The following is a 25,888-nucleotide window of genomic DNA, read 5'->3' on the forward strand; positions in this document are numbered from 1 at the left end:
CATTTGATAGGATTTAAAAATTACATTGTAACGCGCGGCGTCGCATGTTCTAATCAACATTCCCGTGCATCAGCAACTACCGGTCTAAATGTGAAGCAAGATTCACCTCCACAATTTCGGAAATGTTATAGTATTGGTGAAATGAATAGAGATGCAACTTGGAAAGATAATCCGATATGTTTCATGGATACGTTGTCATATCCTTTTCACTGATATAAATGATGCAAATCTATCCAAAGCTATTATATATTATACTCTCTACTCACAAAAATTAGGAAAAAAATAGCAATAAATATAGATTTCAAAAAATGTTGAAATAAAGAGGGAAGTAGTACAAAGCCAGCATTGCAGGGATAGTTAGTGAAAGGGGATTAAAATTACGTGGGTACTGCAAAAACAACTTTAGAATACTCCCTGTTGCATGCGATAATGGTAGATTTTGTGGCATTGTGGGTATTTCACTGTCTCAAGAAAGTCAGCTTCCGGTATTAAACAGACTCCATGCTCATCATGTTTATAATGTATACGTACCGGACGTAAAATGAGTCTCCGGAATGCTTGCCGCCCTTCATGCGATCCATTACTTTTTTGAATTCCTCCTCCATGTATTGCACTGTGATAGTTACGGTATCCTCGATTTCTTGGAACAGGTTGTATACGTTCTCCAGCGTACAGTTGCGAAATCTCACTTCTCGCACCGCCTCATCTCCAATTTGCATCTGGAGAAGTTAATGTTAATGGCGGTGGTACCATGATCAATATTCCTCAATAGTGGGCTAAAACGTGTTTCGAGATATGAATTCATTTGCGTGTTACTCCGCAATATATCCATTGCTCAAATTCAGCGCTGACGATTCCTCGCCATCAAAACTTTCACTATAGCTACAAGCCATGCTGACTTAGTGTACAAGAGAACAGCTGGCGGAAGATTAAAATTTTGAGTAAATAATTTCGAAATAACAATTGGTAACTGCTAGCAAGTAGGACCATTGGAAAATAAGACAAAATATGCATGGAATTCTGCCATAGTTAGTAATACTTCTCCAGTTGAACGAACTCTGGTATGCCTACAATCCACCACTTACTGATATTTCCAGTCGCCGTTATGAGCATACGGCAAAGATTTATATGAGCAACCTAGTCCTAGTTATTTTATTTCGAAATTGTCATGTTCAGTTCAAATCTTTGTCTCGAGTACTACAGTGTAACTTGGCGACTAGCAGTTACATTCAACCGGCGTCTAACTGAACCTTTCAACCGAGCATCATATATGTATAATTGCGCATTTTGAATCAACGCATAGTGGAGATTGTAATCATTTTTCAAAGAGCTTGACCAAACAGACGGCGTTACGAAGGTAGTATTTACCATATTACGACATCGAATATTTACTGAATACTTAATACCTGTGGATAATTCTCTACGCCAGACCTGGGCAAAGTGCGACCAGCGACGCGATTCTGAGTGGCTCGCGGAAAGTTATCTAGAATTTGGAATATATAACCCACTTTTGACTGTTAATCCGACGACAAAAATCATAGGCTGTATTGACTGAGCCGGACATTCGTTCACTATTACCCATGTTTATTTATTTGCCGCGATTACGCAGCCTGAGTACGTCATACGAGTAATACAGATTCAAAATATATCCAATTTATCAAAGTTTGTCGTAATAATTAAAGTCACAAAAGTCACCGTTTCCATATAGTTTTGTTTAAACCTTCTTTGTTGCCCTCGTCACATTTAAACACTCTCTGCTTCAAATAGTTACATGATAGGTTTCCAAATCCAGAATTCGTAAAACAAGTCAATCAGTGCTCGTGATGAAACGATGAACAGGCGGGCATGTCATAAAAAGAAGGCCGAGGATCGACGGCCGAGACATCAAGCAGATTCGGAACAGTAAATATTTGTTTACTGGAGTCAGGGTAGGACCGCTCCTTTTAGTTTTTGGCGAGCAGGTCGCCTTGGAGTATAATTTAAACCGGTATTATGACAAAACACGAAGACAGACACTAGGTAGGCTAACGGAGGGCGAATTTCGGAAGCACTGTTAGTTTCCATCAACAACAGAGGCCATTTTACCAAGCTCTACGCTTCTCGGGAGGCAGCGACCAAGATAAGCTTTGTAGTATCCTGAATACATTTTAATGTCCTAATAAAATTCGTGTCCGTGGATTAAAAAAGTTTAAAATGTATCTTGTCTACCATTGTTTTGAATTATAACGGGGAATAAATATTGGTGCTCAGCGGATGTGTTGATTTTTGACAATGATAAAGTGACGGTTAATTACCCATAAATATTTATTTGCCGTCATACCTTGAAACAATGCTAAACATGATACATTTTGAACTCTCTTTAAACCCCTATCCGCGTTTTTCTATCAATAAATTAAAATATATTTGGAATGGCCGAAACAACCTGTCACCATCCTCCCAAACGTTGGTCTTGGGCCACCATAGAGTTCTAAACCAAGCTCCTGGTGGCTTCGCCCCCAGACCAGCCCACATCGAGATGCACGATGTACGAGATGTCTTGTATACACTAATTGGCAACGTTTGTGCCCTAATCGCGCTAAGCTCGGAATTTTTTCATGATTCGTGATTCAATCGGTCAATAATATAGGTAATTGCAAATATATTGCTTTATTTTTTAACCTCTCTCAGCCCACGGAGTGGCCTACTCAGTTTTACCGCTGCAGCTGAGCTGCTATGTGAGAAGATATCGAAATAGTCAAAGCGTACCAAACTAAAAAGACGCACCCGTTTCCCGATTTGTATTTCTTCAATGGCAAATATTGCCTATGGACAATTGGACTTCGTGGTTTTCGGTCAACATAAGGGCAGTCCTTTTCGGCCAAGGTTTTCTCGCTGTCGAGCGTTTTTTCCTTTACTTAGTTAATTTGATCAGCAGTTGCAATTGCGGTGCCTTCTCGGAATCCCGTGTTGGCCTAAGTTCATTTATCTTGGTGCGTCGTGCCGCGGTAATGGCTAACGCCGAAATGCTCAATTCTAAAAACCATTTATATCTAAATCGCGCTGGGAAAATTTTTAATGAAGTTGCATAAATTTTCAAAAAAATACCCTATAATTTATGTTCATTCACGAAATAATTTTGGGCGCCCGTCGAGCTCGCCACCCAATTGGGGGGTTTGGGGTGCGGGAGTTACAGTCCTGAGGATAATATATAGCTTATTGTCTTGGTAGCTGGTTTCCGAGAAGTGTGCAGCTTGTCGTTGTTTAGCCAAGGTTACAGTTATCAACCATCTTTGAATTTCAACTTTAGGCTTACTTTTTTTGACATCCTTTATGGGTGGTAATATATTCATAAAATCATGGACACTGATTCACTTGTTTCACGAATTATGGATTTTGAAAAACACATCACGTAACAATTGGAAACGCAGATCGTGTAATGCGTAATGTGTCAATGGCAACAAAGAAGGCTTGGTGACTTCTTGTGACTTTAATTCTAGCGGCATAATTTGCTACATTCACTTTACTTTGAATCTGGATTAGTCACACTCTTAGAAATATTCGTAGATTTACCCAAATTATACTGGTAAATTTGTCCCGGCAGTTATATTAACGGTAAATGCCCGTTAAATTAGTATTTCAAATTTACTGGTCTCAGAGTCGTAAAACAGCTGCCAAGACCAGACCAGTAATTTGGCATAAAATATTTTCAACAGTGTATGTGAGGTTCGTATAGGCTGCGTAATCACGGTATGTTAATAAACAGTCTTGATGGTAAACGAATTTCCGGTTCAGTTTATACATCCAATGGTTTTAGTCACGCAGCAACATTAAGAAGTAGGTTTGATATTTTAAATTTCATGCAACCTTTCGCGGGCCGCACAGGATCGTTCGGCGCGCCGCATTTGGCCCGCGGGCCGCACTTTGCCCAGGCCTGTAATAATGAGTAGTAGAGCTTACAAATCAAATCAAACGTATCTACTAACAATAATTTGATGTAACGTACTTTTTTCTTCTTTACAAAATGTTCTGTTCATGTCATAGTCAATGTTACAAACGTCAAAAATAATCGTTCTTTTACGATTAACTCAGTCAGTTATGTGACACAATCGCTAAGCCCAACGATTACTCCGGATTTCGTTCGACTGTAAACGATTGCGATTACCATTACAAATGACGATTACCCCATATCTGGTAGGCATGATTAAATGCAGTGGTTTTAAACCGGAGGTCCGCGAAGCCTCAGAATAGTTGATAACCTAATTTGTATTTTTTTTTTATTCGGAAAATTAGAACAGACGCTTCAAATAGGAGCAAACGCGGTCAATATTGAATCAGGGTATGGGTCATCTATATGAAAACTGATGTACATCAGTGATTTGGTGATTCCCGCATGTCATCTCACGCAGAATGAAATCAATGAGAGTCATTACCTTGAGCATTTTCATTCCGGCCTTGAGACCGATGACGTCCGCATACGAGCCAGGAACAGCTTTACCAACGAATATTCCTGTTTCATTGCCGCCTGAGAACTCCACACTTTGTAGAGTTTTCCCAGTTATTTTGACAGTGTGGACCTCGCCGTCAGATTCTACCAGTTTGTGAAATATGTTTTCCCTGGGTAAAGGGCGGATTTAAGAAAGAGTTTCATCTTTGTCATACATTTTCATTGAATTACTTGATGAAGTCGGTGAGTGATCTTTCCTTTCTGTCGGTGGAGCTTGCTTCAGACGCCGCTAGGGACGGGAACCGTGATCTTCGCTGTGATAAAGAATCACACGATATCGTAATCTGCCATGATTGTGATTCTGATTTTGCATGCGATCTCACACAAAGAGAGATTTCAACGTAAGAGGAGATTATTTTTATTGTTGAAACAAAAGAAAACATAGTGACGCTCTTCGTATTAAAGCCTTTTACGTCGCGATAAACACACATGTTATAACTCACACAATACTACTGATGCTACAAGGCATTAGAGCGAAAAAGTGGCGATATAGCGTAGTGGTATGATCCACAGCTTCAATGGGATGTGGGTTCGAGTCCGACCGAGCTCGACTCCAGGATTCCTACCTACGTGTTGGAGGTTTACATAGGCTCCTTCTCGCCTACTAATCCGCGAATGCGGTGTCTTAAAAAAGCCTAGAAGTTGGCCATGCTACAAGTCGGCAGTTACGGAATTAAAAATAGGGAATATAGGCCTGTTGTAAATGACCATTGTAGTCGACAAACACCATGAATGCCACAAACAACAACAGATAGAGCGTGGCAAATGCAGCGTCATAGTTGTGCCGGTGCACAGCCATTTTATACGATTACTAGTATCTAAGAAATCATCAATTTGAGTCTATCCATATACATTAAATGTTAAGTAACGGCCCGTGTTACTGACGTATTCAATGCCTTGATCGCAGTATCGTTACAATAAAGAAGCACAATTTTGGAACGCAGGACATTCGAACATAAAAAGGAAATGGACCAGAGTGGGCATCATATACGAGATAACCAAGCATTTAATGCTAAAATGCTAAGTTTACACCCGCATCAGACTGCACTGCAGGCGGAAAATCTTATTTGCAGGTACTTTACATAATTGACTGATTTCACGCAATATGCGATTGGAATAATGTGGAAGTGGCAAAATTGAAACGCGTGCATGTGTATAAACGACATCCAATATTTTGATAGACATAATATGCCAACACAGTGGTTTTCAAACTGGGGGATGCACCCCCGTTGGAGACGTGAAAGCATCTGAAGGAGGGGGGCGCTAAGTCGCAGTTAAATGAAATTTTTTTCGCGCTCCGCGCCATTTACCTAATGGCTCATGGTGTTTACTCTGTCCATTGTCCAAATTTCATATTTGAGAATTCTCTCATCAATAGCCATAACCTTTATTGCCATCAAATTATCCGTTGGGATAGCTAGCATTCCGATATATCTTTTTAATATTTTGCCATATCACGGTAAGGTTGGGGCGAAATTTTTCACTATAAAAAAGGGGGGGGCGTGCTTAAAAAAGTTTGAGAACCACTGTGCTAACATATCGTAACGACACCTGCGATGGAAGGGAATTCAACATTTGATTCAGCATCTTTCGTGATCACTTCACAGCCGCAGTCGCCAACTCAAGACGACCCACGGGCCCCTTTTCAAATTTCGTAGGGGCCGCGGGTCGCATCATTTCAATATATAAATTAAAATAAGCCACACAGTTAAACACCGCGCATTTACGTCAGTACAACATCGTGCTTTCTGACATGGGCAACGGGCATAGTTACCACGAATAAAAGAATATTTTCTTATAACTAATACAAAAGCAACAAAAATATCTTGATCATCATTTTCATTCGATTTTGAACTATGATCTGAGCACGATCTCTGAACACACTTTTCAACGACTAAGGAATAGATATTGCGGTTAGCTAGACACGGTGTTTTGCTGGAAAACTATCTCCTCGTGAAGCTTGCTCTAGTGGGGAAGACTCAAGTCGTTTTTTAAATTGCCGACCCCTGTTTTACAACATGACTTGTTCATAAATCGGAATAAGTCTGCGCGCCCCATAACCCTCTTGTTGGCGCAGTTCTACCCGAAACTGGAATGAAAATTTGGGAGATGCGGTGAAAGATTGAGTGGCGTTTTAGAAATGACGTGAGAGTGATGAAATGAAAACAGATGTTGTCACAATGAACAATAAAACTATCGTTATCTTGTCGGGAAAAGGGGCATCTTCCTTCCATGGCCCCGCCAGTGACATTGTAGTAGGAACGGAATATCAAGTGAGCAGGAAATCATCAAAGTTGAATACCTCTCCCATCTTTCTCTTTCTCTGTTCACCGGTCACGGAGTCGATGGAAACTGAATATAAAGACAACGTCAACGAACACGGGGACATAGATACAAAACGGGAACACTGACCAACACTCTCGCACTGACTTGTCCGTCGTCCGGTATCGGTTGGTAGGTCTTGTATTAGATCCTGCTGAAAAAGAGTGCTGTAGTCAAATAGAACTGGAAATAGGGATTTGATCTTTGATGTTGCTTACTGATAACTAAATACAGTAACGAGCTACCATTCGGATATTTTAGTAACGATATTAAAAGACATGACCAACCAAGGCAATCAAAAGATGAAGTAACGAATATCTGAATGCCTCTAGCTTTATTTATATGTTCGCTATTTTACCTTTCCAAGTGATATGTCCAGCTACTCTCGACATTCTTTAAAGACAATTGTTAAAACTTCGTCCAATTCAGGGTTCCTTAACCAAATTTTTGCGGGGGTCGTGAACATCGAGATATTATATATATTAGGGCGATTTTTTGACCTAAAAACGGAAGATTTTGACCTAAAAAAAATTTGACATACTTTGACCTTAAAAAACTTAATTTTGACCAAATTTTTACGTAACGTATGCAAATTAGGTGTTTCACCACATAATGTAGGAATTGTAATACGAATCTTCCTTTCTGGTTGCAAAGGTCTTTCCTTACGAAATAGTTTGGCCTGCAAAAACTTTTTTGACTTAAAAACTGACAAATTTTTACACGAAAAAACTTTATTTTAGGGAAATCTGGCCGTATGAAGAATTCCTGTAGTTACATCACGTTATATGGTGAAAACAATTAAAATTTGTTGCAGTACTTTCTTACTGTAGGTATTTTCCTACATTCTCGGGTAGAAAGTGTCCGTCCCTACTAAGTAGCTTGTCAAGAATGGAGAAAGAAATTTCAACAGCAGCAGTTGTTGGCTGACAACACTGAACTTGTGCGTGCACTGCTGGTGACACACCGTGTTGCTGACAATGTTGTCTACCTCACAAGAACCATGCAATGCCCACGCAGTCTTGCTTCAGTTTGGATATTGCGGTACGTTAAGCTATTTGCTTCATTTGAATGTTTTTGATTCACAATGAGCAGAGAATGGGGCCGTCTACAACGGTAGGCCTTAAAGTAGGCAACAAACTGTAAAATGTCAACTGGTAAGTTCATCGAAAGTGAAAAATCGACGATACAAACGAAATGCAGGTTGCAAAATTTTTTTGACTTTTTAAACCGTTTCGACATTTTTTGACCTAACGCTACAATGTGACAAAATTTTGACTTTTTTCTACATGTCAAAAAAATTCGCCCTGGTAATGATATATCTTGCAACACGAGAGAAACTTTTAGGCGGAAGTCAATATCGATTGATTGTGGAAATATATTTTATATTCGGGGCAGGGCACCACAATTACTCCGAAAGTCGACATTGTTTCGCACAAAGACAGCGCCGCAATACAATGATTATAAAAATCACGTACTGCAGCGTTACGATTGCTCGCGACAATGCACCTCGATTCGTAAGTAATGTATTTATAGTTTCACACCCGTAATAAGTGTTTTATAGGATAAATGCAACAGAGAAGGAGTACTCACCAATCCCACCGTGGCTCGGCTGCTCCCTTCGATTTGAGCTTTCAAATCTTGGAGTTGTTGCTCCTTCTGTTTCAATTGATCCAATATCGAATCGTGTTTTTCTTCAAGCTGTCGCATCATGTGACGATATTTCGTCTTTTCCTCCATGTATGTTTGTGCCGTGAGCTGAGCCTCGTTTCGTTCTTTCATCAGCTAAAACACCCAAATTGACCATATTACGATTTAGGTGACGGGATTATAGAATTACGGAATCACATGCCTGGTCCCTTTCTTTCTCAACTTCTTGTAGCTGCTGCCAGATGGCATCGCGCCTTTCTTTGTACATTTTTGTGTCGTCGTTTAAAGCAGCGCATTGGCGCTGATACAATTGACTCTCTTCGTAGAACTATTTCAAAAAAGTGTATGCATCAAAAGCGATATACATTTCAGTCTGACTGTATATTGATAGTGACCATTGAATCAGGGGTGGTCAGTAATGAAGTGCTGATACTTGAAGTACTCAAATAGCTTTTCCTTTCCTGTGCTATTTAATTGAATAGTATGTTCATTTTTAAATGAACCCAAATATTTTCGACCGACACTTGTCAAGGGTAATCGTCAGCAACTAGTAGAGAAATGGAAAGAAAATTGTATATCAACAATTGTATCACAAAATATGACGTCAGCAGAATGGAATTTCGAATAAGGGAGCGTTCAATGTACTATTTTAAAAGGTACACGAACTCCTTTTGTTGACACATCCTTGGCTGGTGTATTTTGATGATAGCTGACTCCAAGGCACAGAAATGAAAGTGCGAACGTCCCCTCCCAACGACGCTAAATCTGTCTTCTCGATAATTTTTCGCACAAGCGGGATTATCCAACAGATGCTTGCTAATGGAGGAATTTATGGCCTTTGATTGCTCAGCATCAAGTTTGAGGGAACGAGTCAAGGGTGAGCTTTTCACTTTGCGCGTGTTCTAATAAATCTGGGGGCAGTCTGTTTCATGCGTTTCTGCAAACGCTTTGACGTTCTTCCCTCGTAGCCACAACCATATTGATAGTGGCACTTTATATTCGTTACTGCATTACTTTGTTGAAGTGCAGGAAGCAGTTGCGTTGTCGTAAAAATCACTGTGTCGTAACAATCACTGATCGCAGAAATCAAATGCTTTTCAAAGCGGATGGAAATAGGACCAATCCAAGGTAGATGGATATAAACATCTTTGGTTGATCGTTCGGAATAGGCGCTGTTGACTTTTCTGCGTTAAATTGCGTTAATTTCCTCGCTATGCCGCTGTCGATGACGTATTCAGGGTAACCGTTATCCAGTAAGATGTTGCAGATGTTGTCAAGTTCTAAAATCGGTTTGTTTTCCGAACATATCATCAACTCTCTGTGTACGAGGGTGCCTATGAGGGTTTATTTCCTGCGTCTAGGCGTTATTCATTAAAGTTGATATGTTTACAGACTACTTTCTCTTTGAAGCAAAATTACTTGCTTTGTCACACCTTCAACTTTGTAAAGCAGAATATAGCTTGTGAATTGCTAGGCTTGAAACAGTTTTACGAGTGTAATTGTCACGAAAACCGAATGAAATAACTCCTGCACATAACAGAAACAAAATATTCTTTCGAAAAGTGCAGTTGCATTGTCAGCAGTCGTTTCGAGTCGAGTCGAGATGATTACTCTTCCAATTTAAAATGGAGCAACGTTCTTTCGACTACTAACAGTATGCGAAACATCGACCAAATCGGCTTTTGGAAACTACCTACTTGCCTACTTTAATTCTTATCACTTTCAACTTCTAGGTTATGTACTTATTGCATATTTGGTAAATCGCTCCATTTGCTTGCAATTGAGAAGAAATTTAAGACTTGACTTCCATTTTTACTTGAATAACGACGATGACTACTTTTTAATCATCCGGATAGAACTCACTTTGATCTTGAGCTCTTCGTTCTTTTCCAGTTCATCTCGGAGTTTCGTGAGTTCGCTGTTCGATTCCTCGTAATGTTCACGGATGTCGCGGAGGTCGTGTTGAAGAATTTCCACCTTGCTGTCAACATCTTTATCGGCAAAATTCTGAAGTAGTAACCAGAAAATGGGACGATATTGCATACCTTAATCCAGGGGAGGTCAGCACGTGGCCCGAGGGAAGGTTTTGAGTGGCACGCGAGGTGATTTTCGAAATTAGTTATATTATCGAAAATGAATTGCTCGGAATGTAAACTTGCAAGGCCAACCAAAAATTTGATTAGTCGGGCCGCGACACTAGGGATGTGTATCACTAAAATATCAGTTCCGACGCATTTACAGATCCAGGGGCCATTCACAATTTTAGTAAATCGTCGTACATTACAATCAAGTGGAATGGCACAACAAATTTTCTTCACGCTTCGCGTGATTTAATTGTCACACGATTTCTTGCTTTTAATGTTTGTACCCCCTCCAGAAAATGAAAAGAACGCATAATTTACGCGATTAATCCAACTATATACGCAATTACGAGAGAAAGTCTTTTCGCGTTTGCGCTCGTCGACGATGAAACCTAGGCACAAAATGATTGTCGCATATTAGCGAAAATTTTCGATATCGATAAGTTCAGATGCCGAATAGTCCTGTCCTTGCAAATTGAGCCCAGCGGGCGGTATACAGTAGACCCGCAATATAGTCAAGTAATGATATTATTGACCTAGTTCATTTCTGAACTCTGAACGTTGTCACGCCTCGCGCGGCTAGTGGCCCGCGCACTCGTTCGTCCATTGGATGTTGCCATTTAGCCGAAAAGGTTGGCCACCCCTGCCCTAATCAGTTATCCAGCAGAAGAGGACGCTCAATTGGTACTGGATCCAGGCGTATAGCCAGGGGGTGCTTAAGTTGTTGTACGTGGGTTTAATGGCGCTACTATAGTCTTGGTCATCACACCTCCTCGAACATTATATATCCGATATATTACATTGATCGGGTGACTAGTACATATTCAATTACAGGCTGAATTGTGCTTGGATTCAATAACAGTGGTGCAATTGTGCATGTCCAGGGGTGGGCAATTATTTTCCTCCGCGGGCCAAATGAGAAAATTAAATACGTTTGCGGGCCGAGTGAAAAAAACTAGCTATATTTTGCAGCGTATTTTAATTTTATTTCTAAATTACATTGTTAAATGCTGCTAAGTGAATGTGTTGATATTAGGTAATGAGAGAGTGACGGTTATTTGAAAAAATAACTATTAGCTGTTATGATTCGAATCAATGTTAAACATGATACATTTTAGCTCTCTTTAAACCCCTATCCAATTTATTTTATTAAGACTCTCAAACAGTGGTTCTCACACTTTTTTAGACACACCTCCTTTTATGATAGTGAACAATTTCGCGCCCACATACTATGATATCACAAAATATTAAGAAGTGCAACCAGAATGCTAGCAATCCCAACGGATAGTTTGAGGGCATGGAAGATTAAGGATGTTGATGAGAGAATTATTAAATATCGAAGTGGGACATACACAGAGCAACAACTGAAAAATGGGGCTACATCGCGCGGAGCGCGAAAATTTGTTTCAATAAACTTAGGCTTTGCGCCACCCTTCTGATGCTTTCTTGTCTCCCAGTTCGAGAACCACTGCACTGAAATGAATATGTGATAGTACAAAGCTTATTGTCTTGGTCGCTGCCTTCCGAGCAGTGTGCAGGTTAAATATAGCCTTTATGTTAAGCGAAGCTTGTAGTTTTTCTGAACTTCGCCCTCCCTAGACCGAGTGTTTCGTGCTTTTGTCAAAAGACCGACTTTAATTAAAATACTCAATCTCGCGACATGATCGGCAAAAATTGAAGGGTTGGGTTTATCCATGACTCCAGTATGCGAATATTCAGTGCTCTAAATTCTAAACCTAAACCTTCTTTGAATTTCAGTTTTCGGCTTTTTCTGGCATGCCCGTTAATCCTTTATGGGTGATAGATATGATGAGTCATATAGTAACTGCGAGCACTGATTGACTTGTTTTACGAAGTAGGGATTTGGAAACATATCACGTCACAAATTGAAACACATACCGTATAATGCGTATTGTGACAATGTCAACAAGGAAGGTTTGAACTAAACTATATATGAAAAGAGTGATTTCTTATGACTTCAATTGCTACGCTTTACCATATTGCCTTTATTTTGAATCTGGATCACGCATGCCAAGTACTTGGGCAGCGTAATCGTGGCATATTAGTTAACAGGCTTTAAAGTAAACGAATTTTCCGTTCATTTGATACAGCCTATGGTTTTAGTCATTCAAAAAGCAAGTTTTATGTTTTGAATTCCAAGCAACCTTTCGCGGGCCGCACAGATTTGCTTCGCGGGCCACATTTGGCCCGCGGGCCGCACTTTGCCCAGGTCTGGTCATGTCGGTATGGTTCCGTATAGCCACATTTTACAAGTATCTTTTTTGGGAGGCATAGCTCAGGTACGCTAGCAGGAGGTGTTCAAGACCGTCTCTTCTATACCATGCAGGTGTGGCACAAACCATCTCCGTGGCACTTCATACGATACAGATGACAATTTAATCGACAATGTTCTGATTTCAACCTCACTATAATGGAGCATTGCCTTCGTGACAAATTTAGCGGCGCAGGAATCTCGGTGATGGGTGAGTGGATTTTGTGATATGCGTAAGTTGCTGCCTAAAATACGACTTCACAAATAAATCATCATCAACTCCAAACCCAGGCAATATTACATTAATTGGGCGCAGAAAGAAAAGAATCACCTAAATTTAGACAAATAGTGCCAAGGTTTCGTGTGACAACTAGAAACCGATGAAAAATCAAGGTGAACTATGGGTTGCCGCGCTTTCCGACTCTCCTTACGGTTATTGTACAACATAATATCACTAAAGTGGCATTATCAAACAGAATGCAAACTGTGTCCAATAATTTCCATCGCCTACATTATTATTACTCTCTAGTAGGGGTGGTCACAGTAGCCAGCGTTTCGGCGCAAGAGACATACGTCAATATTATAATTACTAATAGTAGACTCGTAGTTGCGCATATTGCCATTTCCAACATTTTGGGCCAGAGAAAGAATTACCTTATGCAGGAATGTTACCTATCCGTATAATAACTGCCATGTAAGCCAGAAAACGGCGAGAATAAATATAATATATATGTAAATGCTATAATTATATGGTATATATATTCTAAAATCATTACAAGTATATGTCAAATTTCAAACACAATATATACATTGCCGCATGAAATTATAAATTCGGAGATGGGAGAAAATATTTGGAACCTAATCAGTAAACTGTACGTACAATGTTAACGGGAGTTTAGATTTAATTCCATGTGTCGGCAAGTAATCACTTACTTCATCCTGATGAGCATCCACAACGCGCATTTGGAGATCGCCGATCTGTCTTTGCAGTTCAAGAACCTCTCTTTCCGTTGGTCCCGTGTCCAGCTTGCGTCTCAACCGGATAGATTGACTTCGTTCAGAGTGTATGCTGTTTTCCAACTGAAAAAAGTATTTGCACATCAACATTTGGAAAATGCAATATGCACTTTGTACATCACGGCAGCTTTGTGAATATTATCAAAACCATTTCAACGTGTTTTGTATCACGATCAGTATCTGAAACTTAACCCCTGCATTTTAACCCGAGGTGGTCAAAGTGGTCAGTTTTGCTACTCAATTAGAACTAGATATCGTTGTGGTGATTTCTTAAATTGCCGAAATTGATTTGATAGAAAGCTATCAAGCAGATTCGCGGTCGTCTATCTAGGATATCCTCGAAAGAACACTATAGGCCTACCTTAATGCCGTAACTGTCTACTCAATTGCAAGTAGAAATTACGATGTAAAAACTTATCAACACTACTTCAAGTCGAAGTAGGATATCAGAGTCTTTAAGTACTCCAGAAAGTATATTCAATACCTATATATGTTCGCAGGGTTGCCTACCTTTAGCAGTTAATGGGATCTTGCTACATCCGAAATTACTAGGCGCATCTTTGAGACATACACAAATGATTACCGACTTTGGCAAGTTTCTACCACTTTTTTCATAGCTTTCGGGAGCTTCCTAAATATTCAGACTTTATGTATACTATGCAGTATGATGTTTTAAGCTGTTTGGTGGAATTTTATATTGCAACGTTTACCGACATTTTCTATTTTTTCATGCATCGTTTTACTGCCACTTTTATCAAGTAATGCGCAAAACGTAAAGGAGTGATTTAAAAAACATGCTTCAAAACTATTTCTGGTATGGTTCACTCTTTGATTAGCTTAACAAATAGCTATGCTATGGATTAGTTGCACCTCAATCTTATATATGAAACAAGACTTGCAGATTCAACAACCTTGGCCAGGCACGACAGTGTCTGAACTATTAGTATAGAGATCGCTCGATTGATTCAATTTCGTTTAGAATTGAGGTCCTTTCTCGTCTCACGGACGCCCAGGCGAGACGGCCGGATATTAGCTTTTCAGGCAATTGTTTTTGGTAAAGACGCCAACACGTGATTTTGCTACAATGGCTTGGATCACGTTTGCAGACATAGAGGTTTGCAACTTTTGGTAAAATTAAGTGCAACTTTCATGCGATTTTAATGCAACAGAAACTTGCCCTACTAAGACAGGGCTATTGAAATGCGTATTTCCTGTTACCGTGACACCTAAGGATCGCCCGGCTGCTATGAAACTTTTTCTTTCAAGAATGATGCAAACATGTCTTCAAACCTATTTTCTCCTTTACAAAATCTCAAGTGTTAATGTTAGGTAAAGCAGTACGAGAGCTGAGCAAGCAGTACGAGAAAGCAAAGCCTACTTAAGTACTCTGAAAACGAAGTACTTCGATACTGGTAAGCTATGATTTTACCTGCCGCAATTTCTGGTCTTTCTTGTCGATATCCAGTCGTAACATCACGTTTTCGTCTCGCAGCTTCACGTTGTGATCGTTCGATTCCAAAAGTCGCATGCAGACTTTGTAATTCTCGCTCTTGAAATTCTCGGCGACTTGTCTGTAATCGTCTATTTCCTTTTCCATGCGTTGGCGGTGCTCTTCTCTGCATAAAGCAATCCCATATAAGAAAGCCGTGTTTGAGCGTATAATCGTGGACGTAATTTGCTCCAAGTGATCAGGATTTTAGCTGGAGTGATGTGATTGCCGTGAGTATGGGTGACAAGTAAGGAAACCAAATGCGAATCCAGCCTCAATTCTGATTGCGCAACTTGTTGTAGCGAGTATAGTCATTGGCCCGTGACTGCTGCTGTATATTTGAATGTCTCCAATGTAGTGCAGTATAACACAGTCTGGCAGAAGTCCAGTTTAATGATATTAAAAGTAGTTATAAGAGGTGGACAAAGTGGTCAGTGTTGCTACACAAGTATAAGTAGAAGTAACGCTGTAAATTTATAATCAATTGTAAGTAGAAGTAGCCATTTTAAGGCATTTCAAAACTACTTAAAGAAAAAATGGAATGAACCCTTGAGAGTACTGATATAAGTAATTTAAAAAAGTAGATTTGATCCAAGGGTCGCGTATGTGTAGCGGTAAATCTGAGGTGACTATACTACAGAAATTACAGGCGCTTCTTTGCGAATGAAAAACGACCAATGGCACCATAAATAGGTTCAACATTCCGTGAATATTTTGGATGGTGTGAACGTGAGGTTCACGTTCGCGTTCTGTGCGTGAACCTCCGACATTTAGAGGTTCACGTTCACAAACGACCGGCGTGAACCTTTTTCATATATTACAATTTTTCACTTCATTATAACATATTTGGTTGAAATTTATTGCATTTCAACTGCGAGCCATTTTGTGCATGGCGCTGGCAGCATAAAAAAACACTAAACGAGCATGCACCTTGACAATATCAAAAATTTTACTTGCATTGCTAGAAAAGTTTGCTTGAAATATCCGGCTTTCCGTTTGTGAATATTTAGTGACTATCTGCTATGTGCTTGACCCGCAATCACGCAACATCAGTAGCGAAATACGTTACATATGGGTAGTCACCAAATGATGCTTATTCAACCGATCAGTGAAATGTATATCATAGTCTGATGTAAAAAAATCTAGTTGGCGGACGGGGTTGATCATGATTTCATATGTTTATTGTATCATAAAACCAAATTCGTGCGATTGTGTGTTAGCTACTGCTATATAACTTGTTAATGGGGCAATATCGGTAGCAAGTAAAGAAACCCGTTTTACACTCTGCTCAATATCAACGTAGCAATACTCGGACGCTGAATAAATTGTCCGGTCTGGCCTAAACCGGTAAAGCGTAAGCTTATAATCCCTTGCAAGTCCGCGTCGAAATTGTTGGCAAAGCGAAAGAAGATATTGATTTTATGGGATATTATATCATTTCATTGCCTTAGTTGATACATTTGGCGACGTCTAAAACGTTAATATGTACTTCGGCACTGTGGCATGATGTGGCCCGAGTCGTCGTTAGGTATCGTGTGCACTGTGCTAGCCAGTGGTTCCCAACTTGGGCGATATCGCCCACCAGGGGACGATTTGACGGTCTAAGGGGGCGAAAATGACGAAGGGGGCGATAGGGGGCGAAAATAGCGAAGGGGCGATAGCGGGGCGATGACGCGTCAAACGGCTGACCGTTTTTTTATAGTCAACCCACCGGGTATTACAGTTTGTATGCCATTTTTCGGTACACAAAATTTGGGTGGCGATGATCGGTGTTGAGCTTGAAAAGGGGGCGATTGGTCGAGAAAGGTTGAGGACCACTGTTAAGGCTATCACTTCACTGAAATGTAGGGTTGGAATTTGCAATATGACGTCAGGTGACGTCACGAGGTTCACGTTCGCGTTCACACAGAACCTTTCACAAAGGTTCGCGTTCACACGAGTCTGAACATTTCAGAGGTTCACACCATCCCTAGTAAATATATTAGGATATCGTAATAAAGGGGTTATATCGCGAAAAGGTCATGGCAAGTTCAGTTATAATAGTGATGCAAGCATATCCAGAAACTATTAATGGCTAACTCTGGTCGTTACGCGTTTACTAATGAAACAAGTTCAGCATCCCGGTTTACAGAATGTTCTATGTTGCCGTTTTGAGTTTTGGATGCTCCTGCTATGCAGATGGGTTTTGAGTTAGAACATCGTGAACACTCGATGGCTGTGTACGGGTGAGTATCTCTTGGTGTTGGAGATAAAGCAATAGATTAATGTGACTGAGAGCCTTGCATTTGGGATCACGAGTATGGTGCATCCTGTTCACTCTTTTACAGTAAGATTGGTTGGGTGTGGAAATATCACTGAGAATGCTTGGGTGTACCATGCTTGGATGTCTGGCATTTCAGTTGTGCCCAGTTAGTAGTCACTCCTCGTCCGCGATTAACAGGGCTACTTATTGCTGATGAGTGTGCGAGTGAGTTTGGCAAGGATGGCTGTGTCGGCGAACTGCTGAGCTAGTAGTTTGCTTGGAGTTATGCGTCGGTCCATGTGAAGTGTGAATGGTATTCTTTGCCCACAAACTCAGCGAAAATATTAAATGTTTCCACCTGTGTACCACCCCCGAATATACACCCATGTCACACGAAACTACAACCTACCTCAGACTTTATACTGCGGTGTAACTAATTTATAACATTTTAATTCATGCTGGTTTCGTGTGTCATGGGTGTATATCACTCTCGTATATCAAGGGTGGTACACGGGTCGAAATACACAATCTTTCCGCTAAGACTATGTAGTGTTTAGCTATATCTCTATAAGGTTGGGTGTATTATGTGAAAGCAAAATGAGGTATCTGCAACTGCTGTCTATCCCTGATTTACTCTACGCAAGGGTGAAATTTGTGAGATAAAAGAGTTTAGTTTACAGTGCAGTAAGCTATATATCAGGGACACTGATATGGCAGGGAAGGAAAAGTTTTTATGCTGCACTGAATACTACGTGAGCCAAGGGGAGATTCGTACAGCTTTCAACTGAATTTATGTGATTAGCCAAAGAAAAAAACTAGTATTACCGCAGGTTGTGAATCGAAGTACAGAGCGGTATTAGGGCTTGGACACGAAGTTCGAATCCTAATCAAGATTTGGATTAGGAAATATAGAGTCCGCACATTTGCGAGCACAATAAGTGGTAATACTTTTTCGAATATTCCTCGACATCATTTTTCAGTTTCGTAATAACTTCGGCATTCATTTTCAGTTGTTTAGCCAACGACTGGTTGTCTCTCATCAGATCCAAACATTCCTGCTTTTTCTCCGACAATTTCGCGAATATGAAACTTAATACTTCATCCGAGAAATCGTCCACGTTGAAACCTTCTATTGCAGCTGAAAGTAAAGAATGCGATCCGGCGAAACTGTCAGCGTAATAACTGCTTTCATCCCTTACCTGGAGGAGGGTCTTTCTTAGTTATTTCGGTATATATTTTCGGATAATATCCGCCCATGACGTCGAGAAACGACTCGAAATTTTGCTTCCCTCGCCGGAGTAGCAAATCAACCATTGCATCTGTTGAAGTACAACCAACATTCATTCACTCTACATGAAATAAATTATCACTTAAAAACAAGCCGACTGAATTATATACACCATGCTTTGCAGTGATAAAGATGGTACACAGGTAAGGTATATTAGGAACAAGGTATCATCACAGGCGGTAAAAGCAGTAATTTATGATATTTTGAATAGTCACTTTAAATCAGTGTTTCGCGTACTTTTGTTATACAACGCTTCCCAGGGCCGCAAATCAGGTGTCACCGCCCGTTAACTCCCTCCTACTCCCGAATACAGGCTTTTGGTGCAATATACAGTCACCACACTACCGGATATACTTTTTGAGTTGATCAAATTTATAACCAGCCCTATGCACATTATGCATACGCTATGTCACATTCAAAATTTTTCTACGACGGACATAATCAGTGGAAATTATCTTTTGAGGTAATTTCTCTTAACAAATCATCAATCAAACTTCGTATTGGTGCCCTCCTCATTGTACCCCTGTTTGAATGTGTGCTCAGTGCTTATACCTGCGCTCGTTAAGGGTCACTGAACAATTAGTATATTCCAGGCCTGGGCAAAGTGCGGCCCGCGGGCCAAATTCGGCCCGCCAAGCTATTCTGTGCGGCCCGCGAGAGGTTGATTAAAATTCAAAACCTAAAACTTGTTTTTTGAATGACTAAAACCATGGGCTGTATCATCTGAACAGGACATTCGTTTGCTTTGATCCTGTTCTTTATGCCACGATTCCGCTTCCTACGTATTTCGCATGCGTAATCCAGAATCAAAATAAAGGCAATTTTGCAAAGTATTAGTAGCAATTAAAGTCACAAGAAACCACTCTTTCGATATAGGTTAGTTCAAACCTTCTTTGTTAACATTGTCACATTATGCATTATACGGTGTGTGCATCAAATTGTTACGTGATACGTTTCGAAATCTCTAATTCGAAAAACAGGTCAATCAGTGCATGGCTATAACTATATGTAGATTTGCAAGTTACGCTCAACATCAATGCTATTTAACCTGTACACTGCTCGGAAGGCATCGATCAAAAAATAAGCTTTGTACTATTGCAGATACAGTTCGGTGCAGTGGTTATCTGTTTCAGAGTCTTAAAAGAATCTGAATAGGGGTTCAAAGAGAGGTAAAAATGTATCATTTTTAACATTGTTTCGAATCATGACGGCAAAAAGATATTTTTTCATTAAACGTCATTTTCTCATTACTAGGGCGATGTTTTGGACATGTCAAAATAAGTCGAAATTAGGTCAAAATTGTAGCTTCAGGTCAAAAAATGTCAAGATTGTTTATAAAGTTGAAAATGTTTGCAACCTGCATTTCGTTTGTATCGTAGATTTTGCACAGTCCGTGCGCTTATCATTAGACAATTTACAGCTTGTAGCCCACTTTATAGGCCTACCGTTGTAGGAGGCCCATTGTCTGCTCGTTGTGAATCATAAACATTCAAATGAAACAAATAGGTTGATATGGTGTTATGCTATACGTACCCCAATATCCCAACTGAAGCAAAACTGCCTGGGCATAGCATGGTTCTTATATCAAAAAGCGCATGATGAAACATTATGATGTAGACACCATTGCCATAATGAAGCAACACGGTTTGTCACCAGCAGTGTACGCATAACTTCAGTGTTGTCAGCCAACAATTACTGCTGTTGAACGTTATTTCTCCATTCCTGGCAAGCTACTTAGTAAAGACAGACACTTTCTACCGGAGAATGTAGGAAAACATCTCTCGTTGTACTACACAAATTTTCAATTATTTTTACCATAATGCGTAACGTAACTACTGGAATTCTGCATTGGGCCTCTGTTTCGTTAAAATAAAGTTTTTTCATGCGTAAATTTGTCAGTTTTTGAGGCAAAAAGGTTTTTTTTCAGTCCAAACTACTTCGCAAGGACAGACAGTTCGAACCAGAAATGAAGATAAGTGGTTCAATTCTAACATTATGTATGAAAACACCTTATATGCAGCCGTTGGGTGAAATTTGGTCAAAATTATAATTTTTAAGGTAATAAAATGTCAAAATTTTGATTCGTTAGGTAAAAATCTTCCGTTTATAGGTAAAAAAATCGCTCTACTCATTACATAAAATCAACACATTCACAGAGCAGCATTTATTAACAATGTAATTTGGAAACAAAATTACCATACGCTGGAGAATATAGCTAAAATTGCTCACACGGCCCGCCAACCTATTTTCCACTTCTCATTTGGCCTGCGGATGAAAATAATTGCCCACCCCGGGTCTATTCGTTGTTTGATAGCCTGTCCGGTTAGTTAGAAAACTGAATGTTGTATACCATTGAACAGCTGCGTGGAGCGTTGGTGACGATTTTCGATTAAATGCCCACCTTGTACGACCGCGAACGACGTGGCCCGATACTCATAAATCATACTTTGGTGCACAGAGAAAGCTATTACTTCACGGATATTCCTAATGAGTTTCCCATAGTTCAGAGCGGCCACGTTTACTCGCAGCAGCCCTTCTTCCAGTGCCCCAATCGCCCAATTCGTACCTATTGACCCCTTTGAGGTCGTAAATGCCCCCAGGGGGCGCTGGCTACCACTTTGAAAACCACTGCTAAATAGCTAATTTCTAGTATTTAAGCATCGATTGAGGGCTCTACCTATACAGCTTTACAATGCCGACAAGAATTATCCAACTTCAAATGTGCTACAAATCGTTTCATTTGATCACCTACAGATGATAATGTGTTTCCTATACTAGTGCGTGATCGACAATCCCAGTATATGCGCGGGTCGCTCTGCATACTATTGGAAATTTCCGAGGACTTGGCCTTTCGTCGAACGACGGAAAACGACTATTACCACTATACGCAGTGTTGTCAGGTTTGATCAATAAGCAGTGTTTTAAGGATACCCGCTCATAAACCAGATAATATGCCTATGATAGCAGCCTTGATAATAATCTGCACGGTGCTCACAATGCACCGTGTTTGTACTAGCGCTGTTACTTTTCATGACTGCAGAATCTACCGCCTCTTAACCACTCCTGAAAATCACATATTGCAACTCTTACTCTGGACGTAGACCAATCATATTGGATAAATGTGTGACCCTCAATCGTGCTCCGCACATCTTCAGAACTGGAATTACGAGTGCAGAATTAGCAGGTAACAATATTTGCTTCAAAGATGTATTATTTATCGGCTGAAAAGTCGCATTTTGAACCTGGAAACCCGGGATCGACGGCAGTGTGACTGTCACAAGCCCAAATTCATTGATACATGTTGGCGAATGAGGAAACATAATAAAGAATAATGGCCACGTGTCAACGACCATTCTAGCCGAAACAGCATAAATACAACAACAACAAAAATCAGTATCAACTGCAACCGACAACCCGGAAATTTGAATGCTGGGAGTGGGGTTCTTGGATTTTGCAACGATTCCAATTCCATTGTTTGAAAAGTTACCTGTCTAACGTGTCTTATATAATTAAGACTGGAAAAGGATATCGACGGTTGGAGCAGACAATGTCGGGGTGTTAATATATCATCGATACTAATTAGTAGGGCAAGTTTTTGCAACTTTTGCAACTTTTTTTTACAGCTTCCGGCAGCTTTCTAAATACTCGTAAGATATGTAGAATGCTGTTTTAAGCTGTTTGAAGGAATCTTATAGTGCAACTTTTTGCAACTTTTGTCCATTTTTTTCATGCAACTTTTTGCAACATTTTGCAACTTTTTCGATTTTTCATGAAAGCACCGAAGTAACGCTTTTACGGGTTTATCGGGAGCTGAGCCGGAAAATTGACCTTTTTTTAGTCCACCGAGCAAAATGTGGTCTTTTTTAACTTTTTCAACTTTTGTCAAAAATAATTGAATAAATGCAACTTTCCACGGATTTAACTGCAACAAAAACTCGCCTACTAATTAGTTATAAAGGCATGGTCTGATCATTCCATGTAGAGTTCTAGACGGGATTTTTGAGTTGATACAATTTTATGAAAATATATGTAGTCTATACATGGCGAAGGATTGATACCTGGACTGTGAAACCAGTCATTTTATCCGGTTTTATAGTCGTGATGCTTCCGCCGCTGATACTCTAACGTTGGTATGTATAATACTTAGGGCTGGCAATTTCGAGTACCTGACTGATTCGACTCTGAATCACGTATTATGCTTCGAGTCGAGTAGAGTATTCGACTATCACTCATTATGACGTCATAGCAGTATATAAGATGTCAAGGTTCAAATGTATTCATTTTATGACACCACAAAGAATATAATACATGTTTTCAATCACAATAAAGACACTTTGGTATTTTTTCGACCCTACCGATTTCATTTCACTTTGTGACAATGTTGAGGGAGGATCATGACTTCGGAAATGTGTTATTTCCAGTAACGTTGGTAGCTTCGTGCTGTGTTTTGTATGTTGCGATACGGCCAATCAAGGTTTCAAGGCTTCCACAGTGGAACATAGTATCAAAACTTTAATTCTCGTCGATAAAATAACTTTCAGTGGCGAGGAACATATAATTTCAGTACTCAAAAAATCGTCTTTTGCTACTCGACTCGAATCATAAAAATAATTACACGCTTTTGATTCGAGTACTCGAATTATTGTGCCCAGCCCTATTTAAAAATTTATTATTATAATCAAGTGACCACAAGTCAGCCTATTAACTCGTCATCATCATTGCACGGCGCCATATGCTATACACCAGGGGTGGGCAAACTACGGTCCGCGGGCCGCATGCGGCCCGCAACACCGTTCTGTGCGGCCCGCGAGAGTCTAAAGAAACTTTTTTGAAATATTGATAAAATGCGTACTAAAAATCGAAATAATGCAGTGACTTGATTAAAATTTTTTCGGTATATATTCCACCATGATAATTTTGAGACAGTGGTTCTCAAACTTGACAGCGCAAAGCTGAGCTCAAATGAAAACTTTTTTTCGCGCTCCGCGTGATTTTCACCTAATTCATAGTTGTTGCTCTGTATTTAGTCTGAATTTCATATTTAAAAATCTCTCATCCATGCCATCAAACTATCCGAACACGAAAACTTTCACCATCATAAGGGGGAGGTCGTGTCCTAAAAATTTGGAGAACCACTGTTCCAAGGTAAATACTCCCTATATTATTTTTTACGTCTAATTGCTGACGCGACAGCCCGATTTCAAGGCGCACGCAGTTTAAAGGTTTCAACTGCTAAATATCACAGAAATCCCAAACGAGATTGATATAATTTTGATCACGAGTGGTATTTCAGATTGGTCGCTCCAGTTTTAATTATTTCAGTGATGTCATCGCTGCTCACAGATTTAAATTTCAATCCTGCTCTAAGAATCGGGACAACCGACTTTCATCTCTATAGTTTTGACAAATTGGTTATTGAGGTTGACCAGCCTACGAAATCTTGTCACTTGGTTTCTGACGCGTGTACGATATCATCAAAGCAATGTTTGGTTTGTTTTAAATAAGCACATGTATAATCTCCATATCCTCACTAGATAATCAAATACCAATATTGCGTTTTGGTTTATAGTCCTAATTTTATACAGTGCGGCCCGCAAATGGATTCAGATGTTGAATGCGGCCCGCGAGCTCGAAAGTTTGCCCACCCCTGCTATACAGTATACACTGTTAAATATATTTTTTGAAAATAGCTGTATTGATCAGATTTCCACCATCGCCTATGGTACAAATGATGCCAGCGACGCGGTGTTTGCTTTGCAACCATTCTCATTAATGAAAACCAGCCAATTGCACTAATGCTTATAGAGATATGTCCCAGGGGTGTAGTGGCCAGTGGGTTTGTTCAAGTTTGTTGCGTGATTTCTTGAAGTAGTCTACTAAATGATAGCCCACTCCACCCCTGGTGTATATCTTCATAAGAATTAGTACACTTGAGTCGTTGTTACTCATTGGAATCTGTCTGAAATATCAGTTTTGTACCGGAAAGTTGCGTTTCCAGATTTGCAATCAGCGCTAAGATGGAAATTGGCTGAATGCATGATTATCGTTTACAGTGTAGTGTAGGCTACATATCACATCGCTGCGATACATGATTACAACATGCAAGCGACTATGATGAGTAAATATTTGTTACTCCGTTGTTCGACTGCTTTAAATTCGCCACTATATCATACATCTGTTTACTCTGATTAAACGATTCTCATTGTCAAATAAGCCGTCAATGTATGTTTTGAGCGCAAGAGCATAGTTTAGTACAACTTTTTCATTATTGGCAGAATTACATGGGTCGTATAAGCTGGGTTTTGACTGGAGATGTTGAATGGATAAACATCCAAGATACAGTGAAGATCTTGTTAGCACACCAATGTGAAATTCTAAATAACATACAGAATTTGACATTAACTCAGAATGGTATGATTGTGTGAATGTTCGCCTCAAGTTTATGTTTGACCTGAAAAGCTCGATATCCCAGAGTTGAAACGAACCGTGGAAAATTATATACTGTGAACATTTTTGTGGAATAACAGAATTTTCTATTGATCACACTACTTGTTGCCGATATTCATTGATCAACAATTTACTATCACTCGTTTGCATTATGGTGACAGCGGAAAAATACATTCAACAGTAAACTAGGATAAATATAATTGCGTGGTCGAATTTTATATTGATCCAGGGAACCTCGCTTGACATAGCACTTTATTCTGTTAGTAAATATTAAAGAATAACTTGACTTTGTTACAGCTACTTGTGCTGGACCGGGACTATAGAAATATTATGAGCCTATAATCCCACGTTAGTGAGACAGATTAAGCTACGCCTGATGCAACTATAAATTATATTTAGTTGCGCTATAGTCATATAAGACATTTGAATCCCCATTCCCCAATAACATTATGATTACACATTGAATCCTCTGGGGGACCTCGTAGGAACGGCGAAAAGCGTATTACTACTTCAGTTATGTCCTTTGCAGTCATAGGAGCGTATAGACCAGGGCAGGCCAACCCGTGGCCCGCGAGAAGGTTTTTGAGTAGCCCGCGAGGT

The 25,888-nt window shown here is 39.9% G+C and overlaps 1 protein-coding gene across 2 annotated transcripts in view; it reads right to left on the reverse strand.

The window, feature by feature from the left end:
- The window catches only part of LOC145456983 (caspase recruitment domain-containing protein 11-like), a 49,197-nt gene that overhangs the window by 17,852 nt on the left and 5,457 nt on the right, over window positions 1–25,888 (reverse strand). Inside the window, exons 2-13 of one of the 2 annotated variants that reach the window (XM_080335133.1) lie at window positions 18,753–18,872; window positions 18,502–18,691; window positions 15,252–15,438; window positions 13,739–13,885; window positions 10,316–10,459; window positions 8,655–8,780; window positions 8,396–8,587; window positions 6,896–6,959; window positions 6,786–6,835; window positions 4,655–4,737; window positions 4,410–4,593; window positions 532–719 (exon numbers count right to left, since the gene is read on the reverse strand). In XM_080335133.1, coding sequence (XP_080191259.1) covers window positions 532–719; window positions 4,410–4,593; window positions 4,655–4,737; window positions 6,786–6,835; window positions 6,896–6,959; window positions 8,396–8,587; window positions 8,655–8,780; window positions 10,316–10,459; window positions 13,739–13,885; window positions 15,252–15,438; window positions 18,502–18,691; window positions 18,753–18,872 — 1,675 coding nt within the window. The remainder of the gene's footprint in view (window positions 1–531; window positions 720–4,409; window positions 4,594–4,654; window positions 4,738–6,785; window positions 6,836–6,895; window positions 6,960–8,395; window positions 8,588–8,654; window positions 8,781–10,315; window positions 10,460–13,738; window positions 13,886–15,251; window positions 15,439–18,501; window positions 18,692–18,752; window positions 18,873–25,888) is intronic. The other variant, XM_080335134.1, reaches the window with a different exon arrangement.

The sequence above is a fragment of the Botryllus schlosseri genome, chromosome 15, assembly GCF_051294905.1.
Source record: "Botryllus schlosseri isolate E-star chromosome 15, Bs_hap1, whole genome shotgun sequence".
Taxonomy (NCBI): Eukaryota; Metazoa; Chordata; class Ascidiacea; order Stolidobranchia; family Styelidae; genus Botryllus; species Botryllus schlosseri.